The sequence below is a fragment of the Ambystoma mexicanum genome, chromosome 6q, assembly GCF_040938575.1.
Source record: "Ambystoma mexicanum isolate Mex_15411 chromosome 6q, UKY_AmexF1_1, whole genome shotgun sequence".
Taxonomy (NCBI): Eukaryota; Metazoa; Chordata; class Amphibia; order Caudata; family Ambystomatidae; genus Ambystoma; species Ambystoma mexicanum.
Window position 1 is genome coordinate 614,634,951 of NC_090937.1, and position 12,377 is coordinate 614,647,327.

The following is a 12,377-nucleotide window of genomic DNA, read 5'->3' on the forward strand; positions in this document are numbered from 1 at the left end:
GGGTCCAAAGAAGGATCCCGACTCGTCCACCCCTTCTGGGGGGGTTGTGGGTCCCAGATATTGGGAGATACATATTGGCGGGTCAACTAGTCACGGTGCTTAAATGGAGGTGGCAGGATATCTCGAAGGGTTGGTGTGGGTTGGTTCAAGAGGCCACGACAATCCCATTGACAGCGTTACAATTCCTCTCCAGGGGAGCCTGGGAAAGCAGTGGGAAGTGATTGAAAACCACCAGAGCGACAGTGCGTAACTGGGTTAAAGCCCTGAGCATGAAGAACACACGTAGGGGACTGGCTCCGCTCTCACCTCTGGCGCGTAATACAGATTTTACCCTGGGATTGCAGCAGAAATTTTGGGCGGGGTGGTCGGGTGGGGACAAACTGACCCTAAAAGACATGTACCAAGAGGGTGCCCCTGATCTTTCATAGAATGAAAGGAAATGTTTGGGTTGGGGGAAAGATATAGATACACACACGTAGACACTGGATCTCGCATCCAGCGGTGAAAAGGGCAGGAACCAGACGCGCAACAGGTTGGAACTAACCATGAAGGAGGGCATCATTCTAAAGGGAATAATAAGGTTATACACATTATTGAATAATGCATAAATAGGAGACAAACTCTTGCACAAGGTCAATTGGGAGAAGGAGATGGGTGAAACAGTTATGGAAGAGGAGTGGAGCCGAATTTGGCTGAGAGCACACAAGTCATCTAAGTGCACAGCGATTAAGAAATCAACGTACAAGCTAGTCTTCAGATGGTATATGTTCCCCAACCGGCTACACAATATCAATGTAAAGTACTCCCCGGACTGTTGGAGGCAATGTGGGGAGAAGGGGGACCTTTACCATATGTGGTGGACATGCCCAAAAGCAGTAGTATACTGGAAGGAAATATTGGGTCTTCTAAAGGAGATCATAGGAACAGATCTACTGATGTCACCTAAAGTAATTCTACTGGGAGCGGTTGCAGAGGACATTTACCCGGCCTACGGTCATAAAGCCGCCCTGATTACACACCTACTATCAGCAGCAAGAATGACACTTGCCCAGAGGTGGAAGACTAAAGAAGGCCCAACGGCACCTTGGTGGTGGGTGGGTCAAGGTCTGGGGGTGCTGGCTATGGAGAAGATAAGTGCCCTAAAGGGGGGAAATATCGAAAATTTGTATAGTCATGGGAACCCTTCAACGACTATGTAAAGGAAAGAGAAGTCCACTTTTACAGGCTGCAAATTCTGAAAAACATTCAGGTACTTTAAAGGCTCGTAACGGACTAAGGCGCTCGGACACTGAGCCAAAGTAATGCCAAGCCGGGGATTAAGTTCTTGGGGATCCGGGAGGGTGGGAAGGTGGGTGGGGAAATTATGATTGTTAAATGTTAAAATGTTTGAAGGCACCTATTCCGTTTGTAACAGGTGGTAAACCAGCTCTTTTGCATACGTGTTGGGGGGAAATGTACTGCTTTAACTTACATTTTTGTATCAGGTTGAGCCTTCGATGAATAAATAAAAATGGTTAAAAAAAAAACTAAAAAAAACAATGCAAAGGACAAAATAATTACTGCCCCGCTTTGCAAGGGAAACCCAGGTTTATTTCATGCAAAAAAATGTCTCAGATGGTCCGTAGAACCAAACTGACACAGAGCTCGTCTTATCTCAAGACGTTAACGAGTACAACATAATCCCATCACCCTCACTGGCTACCACCTAAGAACACGCTAATCTCACCCTACATCTACACTATCCCCATTCCCCTAAGCATGTGGTCCCCTACATCATCACTGTCGAACCCAGGTATATGATTGGAGGGTTCTTATCGATAAGCTTGTAAATTTGGGAACATCACGTGATGTGCACTCTCCTGTACCAGATGCGATCAAATTAAAGAAACTCTGCAAGGCCAACCCTTTTGATTAGACAATAGGCTTCCTCATTAACCCAGATTCCATGGCGCACACGAGCTGAACCCCTGCATTGTTTTAAATGTATTGGCATCATCTCCGCTCCTCCTGTCCCTAATCACAAGACATTCCAGACAGCCTATAATACTGCCCTATCTATGACTTGTGCAATCACAACATTAATACATTTGTTGCTCTTTCTGTGTTGCTACATGTCAGTATCTAATATATTTCAGACCTTACTAAGACAAGGTATGCACTGTATTTGGAGCAAACGTCAAACTACTCCTCCAATATTGTATTCAAATAGGTTTTTCTGCAACCTGAAACTTTTTTCCTGGCTGGGATGCTGTACGTGCATACCAACAATTGGCAGCCATTTTAAAGTTAGGGTGAGTGTTGCGACAAATGAAATTATAAAAGAGACCAGTATGCATTATTTGCTGAGACAGGTTTCATGCATGAATCATTATCAGTTATATTTCAAATATATAATTGTGCTGTCGTTATCATGCTCCTAAAATGATCTTTGATTTTTTGCAAATATCTAAGTCAGGAAATCCCCTCAAACCTGTCCCCCCTGCTAGGAATGGTGCATGGCAATTAGGTGCAGGCAGGGCCACATGGCCCACAGTTTTTTCCAGTTAGCTCACTGTTTGCTATAGCACATCATACCACTATCTCAAATAAGCCACCACACCACCACTGCACTCCACTCTATACCACCTAACATACCAACCCTACACTACCACTCCACACCACCACAGCCCACCATCACACTACACCCTGTTCACACTCCACACCCTCACTGCACCCCCATTTCACCTGACTCCACCAACACACTTTACCACTTTACACCAACATACCAATCACCACCTCAAGACATTGTCACCACTCCTCCACACATCATATCATCATTCCACCCCACGCTCCCACTCCACATCTCTCCAACACTGCAGCACAATCCACCTTGTGACACCCCTACTTTACACCCCCCTTCACTCCACATTATCACTCCACAGTACCACCTGCACAGCACACCACGACACACATCAACACAACTACTCCTCAACACCACGGCACACCTCCACACACCAACTCTGCACCATTACTTTATGCCTCCACAACACACAATTACATGCCACCACACGGCCCATAAAGGCGACTGTTCCAGAAAGGGCTGTTGGTAGCTTGTTGATGGCTGGCTTCTGTAGCCTTTTCTGATTGCTGCGCTTCCCTTTCTACTCATTCCCCTCTTACTTTTTCTATAGCTTCATCCATTGATTTACCAAATGTGGTCTCTCATCAAAAGGTGCATTTATAAAACGTGCCTGTGTTCTGGGACCAAAACCTGTAGCACTGAGCCAGGAGTACCTCTTAATGACCAAACCCATGGTCACCTGCCTGCAGTTTCCGATTTATCTAAGCTCATTTTGATCATAGTATTTAATTAAACTGGTCCATGCCACAGAAAGGCCAGTGTCTGTGCATAGGCTTCTTCTAGGAACATTTTAATGAGGGTTTAATTTTATCCCCCTTTGTATGATCATATTTCGCCTGATATGAATGTGAACTGCAATACGTATATTGTATGCTGCTGTGGTGGCCATTCTGCTCCCCAAAGCATGAATACATTTACACTCCAGATCAATTTGTGGCACAGAGGTAGATTATGGTTTGCCCCATCTTTTCCTAGGTGCGGTGACACATTACGAGAATAGTTTGTGGAATACCTTTAAGTGTTTCCATCAAAATGTCATTGTTGTCTTCATCCTACTCTGTATTGAGCTTAAACCTATTTGCTGCCCTGTTAATGATGACATGATATTTAGTTTGGTTGTCATAAAAGGTGGCTAAGTATCGCTAGTATAATAACATATATAATAGTCCATTATATAAACACCCAAGGCACACACTGCCTCATCCTGGAAATGATATTGTCCCTCAGGGAAGTGGCCTTACCCTTCTCCTGTACAAGGAGCAAGGTAGTATTTTGCACAGTATGGTAGTTTAAAGATAATTGATGGTTGATTGTGAGCTTTTGCCTTTTGAACCACTGCACAATGCTTGCTAAAAAAAATCATATCTTTCTTTAGAGCTGGCATCTCTTTCTCATGGTTAATATCCAAGAAAGCCTAAGAGTAGGTTGGAGACATTTTAGCTCCTTTACCGACCCTTGTTTTTGTATTAAGAACTCTTTCGAGAATAATTCCTCCTGTGTAGTTTTGGCATCACGTGCACTGTTTCTGGAGTAGGATTTCTTTGTTCAAGCATTTCCGTGCCTTCATTTTCTGTAGAACCTGTTTATTTCGCACCAAGAATACCTTTGGCACCCAGCAATCTCTGTGTCATGTGTCTTTTGTTCACCACAATGGCTTTTGGCACACTGAAGGCTTTGTGTCATGTTGTTTGCAGAGCAGTGTTTTCGAAAATCACCATGTAGTATTTATGTGCCATGCATTTTAAGGCCAACTGTACAATCTTTCAATTGTATTTTCTGCTGTTTTACTGTTTACCGTGGTATGTTTTAGGGGTCGTGTGATGACAATATCATTTGAAAGGGTTGTAGTCACTTTTGTTGATGTTGTTTACCCCTTGTTCACTCTTTTTACTTGCCATGTTTCCACTGCCTTTCTTAAGGATCTCAGTGACTATTTGGCAGGTTTTTATTTTTAGCATCTTTCTTGTTTGGGATCATTGTTTTTCATCAAATGTTATCATTACACGTCCCTTGATTGAGAGTCTTTTATAGGTCGACTTCGAGCTCAGATTCCATCTCAGCCTCCAGCTCCTCCACCTATGGGAGTATTTTGTGAAGGAAGAGCTAAGAAAAATAAAGGAACAATAGAGAGAAATGGGGTTCAATTAGTTAGCATATGTAGGTTCTAGAGGACCAGGGCAACTGAACATGGTAGCGGGAGGTGGACTGAGAAACGATCAGGTAGATTATCACAGGAGTAGAGATGCGGGTCGTCTCTCTCTCTCTGTCTCTCTCTCTCTCTCTATACACAAAAACGCATGCACGCTATTCCACCACGCTAGCTAGCACATGGCATAGTTAAGGTTGAGACAAATCTTCTATGGAGCTTCAGAAAATAATTTTAATAACTCTTGAACCCTTCCCTGAAAAAAATGTGAAAATATGCAACAGTAACATTTTGAGGTAGCCGCACTTACATGTAAATGTTGGGAATTTTTCAATTTTTGATCACATTTTGAAAGCCATTTTATATGGTTTTGTCATAGTGAAAAAAGTATTTTTCTGGGCCAAATATCTCAAAATTGGCCATTAAGATTTTCAAGATTATGGGCCTATAACTAGATTTTATCATGAGTTGCTGCAATGAAAAAGAACAAAAAAATCGAGCTGGACAATGAGATAACATTTTTAATATGTATCTATATATGATGCATTAGCAGAATGAATGTGTATCGTTTATACAAACTGTAAACGTATGTGCTGAAAATGTGAATTACACAATGTACGCTATTGGACATTGTAAACTCACATCAAAGTTAGCACTCACTTTGATGTCAGTTTTCATATGTATATAAAATATATAGGAGATTTAAATTGCATACACGTACTCAATGTAAAACTCATTTGAGCCTCTTAGACTATTGATAACTCACATCAAAGTTACAGCTCACTTTAATGTGCGCTTTTATACATATAGGAGGTACATAATACAATAGTATAATGAATGCACATTATATTCCAATTATATGTACATGTGGGAAATGTGCATTTTTTACAAGTACACACAAGTGCATTTTATGACTTTATACCAAACACTCATACACTACTTATGTGCAATACAATAACATGCTAGACACTAACAAACTAAACGCTCATATGCCTTACACCATACAGTCCTACGACACACACTCCTATGACAAGTGCCCCTAGAATAAGCGTTTTTGCGACACACTTAACATACACTCACTTACAACACATGCCCCTACGACACTCAGTTACACTACATGTTCCTACGACACACGCTACTACACAACAAGCTCTTTCACCACACACACTTAGGCTCCATGTTCTTACAACACATGCTATTGCGACACACACTCAGAATCAATGTACAGCTTCTATATGAAGTGTATTGGTACGTGTTAAAGATGTACATTTTGTACATGTACGCTACTATAAGTATGAAAACTATTGCCTACATGTAGTAAATGTAAGGCACATCACTCATATGGTACACTCTAATGCTACATTCATTTATACAATGTACACCCACACGGCAAACACTGTACCCCCTCACCCCCCAAATAAACACTTAGTACAAGGAGAATCATTCATACTGACAAATTGTACTTTTGCATTTCCCCATTCTTTATGTTGGCTCCCTCCTGTAAAGTAGCCCCTAAAAAGTATTTTCTTAACCAGTATTTCACTCTTCAGGTACTTCTTAGGACCCATTCACTAGGTATGTGAAGGGAAGGCATAGTTTTAAAATAAGGGTTCATGAAACAAAACCAGTTCTAGAGAGCCTTATAAGTAGCAGAAGGGCATTCTTCACAGAATGGGTGGTAAATACATGGACCTTCTAGGTGGGGTAGATGAGGCAAATTTAGGAACAGAATAAAAAAAAAAAGGTTTGAGTCATTGAATTAATAGCGGTGTCGGCAGAGAGAGGTGGAAAATAAGATAGGACTACAGTTTGGAGCAGACAGAGAAAACGCAGATCTAGATGGGCCCAATGCTCGTTATCCGTCATTAAAAGTGAAGGATCTGGAAATTTGTGAGAAAACTATGTTTAACCACTTAAGTACCAAGGACATGGCCGGAAAAATGCAATATTTGGTCTAGGGGCTGGCAAAGCAATAGATGGCCACCTCTACCGCACCGCTATAACTGGGGATGCAACACTGCAGCAGGAAACACTGCAGTACTGTGACAGCTACACCATGCATTGAAGTTACAAATGATTGTATGGTTTGTGACAGTAGCAAGAGGGTATACAGCGTTGTCTGTCAAAAAAGTGCCACTGAACATTCGATTTACAGCTGTGTGGCTATATCAGTGAAGTCAACCGATGTAAGATGTAAGGGCTCTCAAGAAGCAGACAACATCGGGCTGGCGCAGTCAAGTCCAGTGACCCACCCTCCTGAGAAAAAGATAGGCAATGCAAGCTTCTGAAGAAAAGAGATTAAATGTGGTGCCCTTGCAAAGGCTCCGAAGGTGGGTGGGGATCCTGCAGGTCATTGTAATGTCATCCATCCCCCCTGGATGCAATGTTTGCACTCCAGAGAGACCACTTGGTTGAGGCTCACTCAGTCCAGACAGATGAAACTTCTGAATCAAGTTTTGCTTCTACCTTACAGGCTATATAGGAATGTAAAATAAGCATTTTTTAACTTCAGGTAATTTGAACATATCACTTTATTCCACAGCTAGCAATACATTCTGGTCGTCTTCCTATATTATAACAATGCACTCCATATGGCTCTATCAAAGAAAGCATACAAAGGTTATATATTTCATCAATGTATCAGTAAATCGACGTGTGGAATTTCTACTCGCTGTGCTATCTGACCGGCTTTCCACTCCAGTGCAGATATATGGATTTCAAACTCATCACAGAATTTTTAATCAGCAACAAGATTGGGGATGGGTGTCAGGGGAAAAGGTCACCATATTCTTTTCTCATGTATACAAAATATAGAGGGCCTCATCACGAGTTGGGCGGTATCCAGAGTGGGATACTGCTCAACTTTATTTGCGTCAATGCCCACCCGCCCGGCGGGATTACACTGCATCACCGGTTGGGTGCTAACCGTTACTCCCCATTCCCCATTGGGTCCGATGGACCCAATGGGGAATTTTCAGTGGTAATACCACTGGTGGTAAATGCGCCAAACAATTGGCATTTTCCCGGCGTGTTTCCCCCCAGATCTGAGCTGGGGGTAAACACGCCAGACTTGTGGCCAGGCAGACCCTTATATGCGGCGGTAACGCCATTACCGCTGCATTTTGCATTTAAGGGCTACCGACCAACTCGTGATGAAGCCCAGAGCAAGTTACATTATACACATGGTGTAGGGTTCCTGTGATGTAACTGTATTCATGTTATTATGTTGTATAGTATTGTGAACACAATGAACATCTGGATTCAGCTTACTTCATAGTATTGAAGAGATCTTCTGTTTCCTTCTCTGAAAGGCTCTTCTTTGTACCACCTAAATTAAAAGGATTGGGAAGGGTAGGTTTCTTTCTGGCAACCTGCAAAGCAAAATGACAGAAGGTACAGAGAAATTAGCTAGCACAAACCAATCCTAGGAATATTAAATTGAAAATGTTTTTATAAACAAAAACAGTCCAGTGTTCCACCTGCCTCTTCACTCCATTCCCCAATTTATAAAATAAAGTTTGATTGTTTGGAAGGAAACTGAAGGAAGATAAAAGTCATGATGGCACTGTTTTATAAGTGCATGTGAAGAGTAACAATTCATAAAACATTCAGCACCATTCCAATTTCAATTAAAAATAATTCTACAAAAACAAATGAAAGGGGACCGACAGGCTTCATTTTTCTTACTTGGAAAAACCTTCAACTCTGGCGATTGAGTTCATATTTTTAAACTTCAACGAAGTTCCTTTTCAAAAGGCTTTGGTATAGATTTGGCGTGGATTCTGTACTCACCATTGCACCTTCTAAGGAATATGTCCCATAGCACTTAAACCAGCTATCAACTGGACTCATCATCTGGAAGGAGTGCCAAACTGAAATCTGGGTAAAGAGATTTAGGACCAAATTTTCAGGAAGTGTCACAGCGGGCAAGAAGGCAACACTAAAGCTTGCTTAAGGTTTGTTTTAAACCTCACTCGGACAGTAAATATGGGATGGGGATAGCTGGCCCCATTGATGTGGCACAGATATAAGAAATAACAAACTGAACAAATTTGGCACCTTGCTGGTTTAAGACTGCAAAGAGTTCACAAGAAAGATATTCCGTGACCTATAAGGATTACAGATAAGGTGACTCATACAAACAAGAAGCATATTTACCCAGATTTGCAGGAACAGACCCATTTTTCAAGGCAGAATGTAATTTTAATAGCTGAAATGTGTATGAATTTGTACCACTTTCTCTCTACCAAAATATTCCTACTACCAATGCAAGCTACCAGGATATTATTGTTCTCCAACTTTGTTGTTTTCAAATATCACAATTGTGGCTCAAAAGGTAAGTGCTTTTATCCATTCAACCGAGAAGAAAACATAAGCCCTATATTTAGACTCCTGAAAACAAAACTGGATTGATTAATAGACCAATCAAGTCTCCTAGTTTTATTAAAAACAGTATTGCTGCATGCTGCATTAGTGTACATTGAACTACTATGCATTTACCGCATATCATGCAGTAACAATAATTAGAACACCCTTCTGGTGTTTCCAAAAGCCCGACTGGTAAATCTGTGGGGCTATACAAATTGGTATAGCCCGCATATTTAATATAGCCAGGAAAAATTAACTGCTGCTTACCTCCGCTGCAATTATAGCTTGCAAATTAATTGCTGCTTCCATCGTCACTTCCCTCATGCGCCCACGTCCAATCTCGCACCATCACCAGCAAGTCATATTGTCGCGTTGCCATGCATGCCTGACATGGCCCCACCCCCTCACCAAAAGGATCGCTCAGATAGTATGTATAAGAAACGCTGCAATGCGCCGGTAGAAAACCTCAATAAAAATATCCTATTTCATTTTAAAACTTCTAAATTTGCCCCTGAATTTCCCTGCCTGATAAAAACAGCAAATAACTACTAACACCTGCATTGACTTTCCACATTTAAATATTCTACCCCATACTAATTAGCTGCCAGGTAAAAAAATGAACTCTTCACACCTGAATTTAGATTCCCCATTTGAATACCACACCCCCAATGTTAATTACCTCCAACTACACTGTAAAAAAGCCACAACCAGGAAAACGCCTATAGGATAGCAGCTTCTACTTTCTACTTCTACACAGTGTGTAATGTGAGGGTTAGTAATGTGAGACTCACGATTGTATTGAGTTTTTGTAAATCAGGATTTTCCTTTCTATTATACACCAAATAATTAACTAAACCTACTCTACCAGAGATTCCCTTCATATTCTAAGATCTATGGGAAAACCTTGTAGCATTCACAAAACGAACCCTCACCCTAAACAATATCAACATTCAAACAACATAAATAAAACATTACTAAAAGGCTACCAAACACCCAGTGCCTTGGATAACCTCCCGTATTCCTGGGAAGATCTTGCTCCCCGAAGAGTGTCCAAAAGTCAATTTTCTCCAAGTAACAAAAAGTCTCAACCAACGTCTTGAAAAGTTCCAAAGAAACAAAAGGTTTACACAAATAAAATCCACTGGTCAAAGTCTCTTCTTTGTTTTGTGAAAGACTTCCTGCTTTACAGTTCCACAAAGAATTAACAGCACCAATGGAGTTTCTTGGATGGCTTCCTTATAAGAAAGAAGAGATGACATTGGCAAAAGTATCTTCTTCCACTTTGCCAACAACTTCTTCACTTCTAGATGCTGCAGTGCTTTATGTTCAATTGTCAGGATGTTCTTGAGATGTACTCCTCTCTCAACCAACTTCCTTCTGCAATGTAATTGTGAGAACAGCTCCCTTGGCCCCACAGTTAACTTCAACAGTACTGACATCCACAGTCTTGCTACTGTTACTACACCTTCTACTGCTTTGCAATGTGCTGCTACAATGGCAACTTCAAAATTAGGTAATGCTACAAGACGTCTTCCACCTCCACAGGCTGGCAAGGCACTCTTCTTTTTATATCCTCAGAAAGGGAAGCCTCTTTGCCCGTCTTGTAGCTCCAATAGACTCTGCTTTGGGCTTCTAGACTACTTCTCAATTTCTAGACAGCCTTTGCCACGGAAATATAAAACAACTTTGATGAACAAGTACCCAGCTCTCTTCCACAGCTTTATATACACCTGGTCTTCAGTAGTTACCCCAAAGGGGTTGTGCCATTCTCCCAACTTTGGATGAATAATCTTGGGTAATAACACATTCATCAGCTTCAAAACACCAGTGTACAATTCTTGCATGCATGGGATGTGGCATTCATAGAGATCCCTCTATGGGCTTGGGCCACACTTGTTGCTATTTTCGACTACTACTACTTCTTTATTCTGCTGCTTCAGCCTTTGATGTATTGCAAAATATGTGTCTTCAATGGAAACCAAAATTAGCCACATGGGACTGCGCTTCAGTATTGAACTGACACTTCAAAAAAGGCAAGTTCCCACCTTTCAGTCAGCAGTCAGCCTCTAAGGCGCAAGGAAAAATTGTCTCATACACATGGTCCCTTTAGCAATACTTGCAACCCTTCAGGAAAATCAGTTTCGCTTTATTTAGGCTTCCGGCAGCTTTCTCTGTGTTAATCAGAGACACGCGTTCACTCAGCAACAAAGTATTACTGCTCTTCGGGAAAGAAAGGCTTTTCATCACACACAAGCATTTCAGGATAGCTTGTGTTGCCTACGCCATTATTACAAGACTTCCCACTTCTACGGCTGATTCTCGCTTGCTTATAACTCAAGGAAAGTACAACTGAAAGCTGGATACAGTTACCAGCAAGGAACTTCTGCTTCTCAAGAGTACAGAGTTTCCTATTCTGACTCCCAATTATAAAGATTGCGGGCTGCGGCGGCTTCCCGCCTTTGCTGCTTCTCCTGATACTACTACGGGCACTCCTGGGATCCACACACCCCCTGCTGCATAGGTGTCTGTGATGCGGCCTCAATAAGGAGCTTCACACTATCTAGTTTCCCTCGGCTTGACTCTGCACATGGGCCTTAGGGTCAACTGCAACTTCAGCTATGCACACACAGCAATGAGGGGCACCTGGAAAGACTGCCTGCTGCTTTCTTTTCTCTCCAGTGCTGCCACAGCTATTCAAGGTTTGTGAGCACAGGACCAACTCAGAAATTGCAAGTGAGATGTGCCTCTCTAATCTGGTGTCACTGTTATGGTCACACTTCCTTGGGTTCTGCTGGCTTAGTGCTCTGCTTCCTCTGCTTCTACGACTTCCGACCTTCCCGCTCCTACCACAGCTTCTTTCTACTGCTCCTCTCTCAGGCAGCCTTTTATGACCCTCAGGTGGGCTGATCAGGTTCAGATGCAGACCCTTAGGCTTAATTGCCTGACCTTGTTTAGAGTCATTAGGCTTGCCTGCCTGACCTGGACTCCTGTCTGCCTCTTTAGCCTTCTTCTTCTTCGTCACAGTCCCTGAAGAATTCTGGGACTTATAGTTAGAAAATGTGATCCCCCTACTTCTTGAAAAGAGGTAAACATGTTTTATATTCCCCAGGCTTTATTAAGGGAAGACTTATAAGGTTTAACCCTTTTAGAGACAGAAGGGACAAAAAGGTTGCATGGTTATTGTTCCTAATGCAATATCTTTGATATTGGAGAGGACATGGATTTTTAGGGGTACAAAAGAAT

At 41.9% G+C, this 12,377-nt stretch overlaps 1 protein-coding gene across 3 annotated transcripts in view; it reads right to left on the reverse strand.

Moving 5' to 3' along the window:
* INTU (inturned planar cell polarity protein) overlaps window positions 1–12,377 on the reverse strand; it is a 1,700,152-nt gene that overhangs the window by 164,741 nt on the left and 1,523,034 nt on the right. For all 3 annotated transcript variants that reach the window (XM_069631109.1, XM_069631111.1, XM_069631110.1), the window contains exon 13: window positions 8,037–8,137. In XM_069631109.1, coding sequence (XP_069487210.1) covers window positions 8,037–8,137 — 101 coding nt within the window. The remainder of the gene's footprint in view (window positions 1–8,036; window positions 8,138–12,377) is intronic.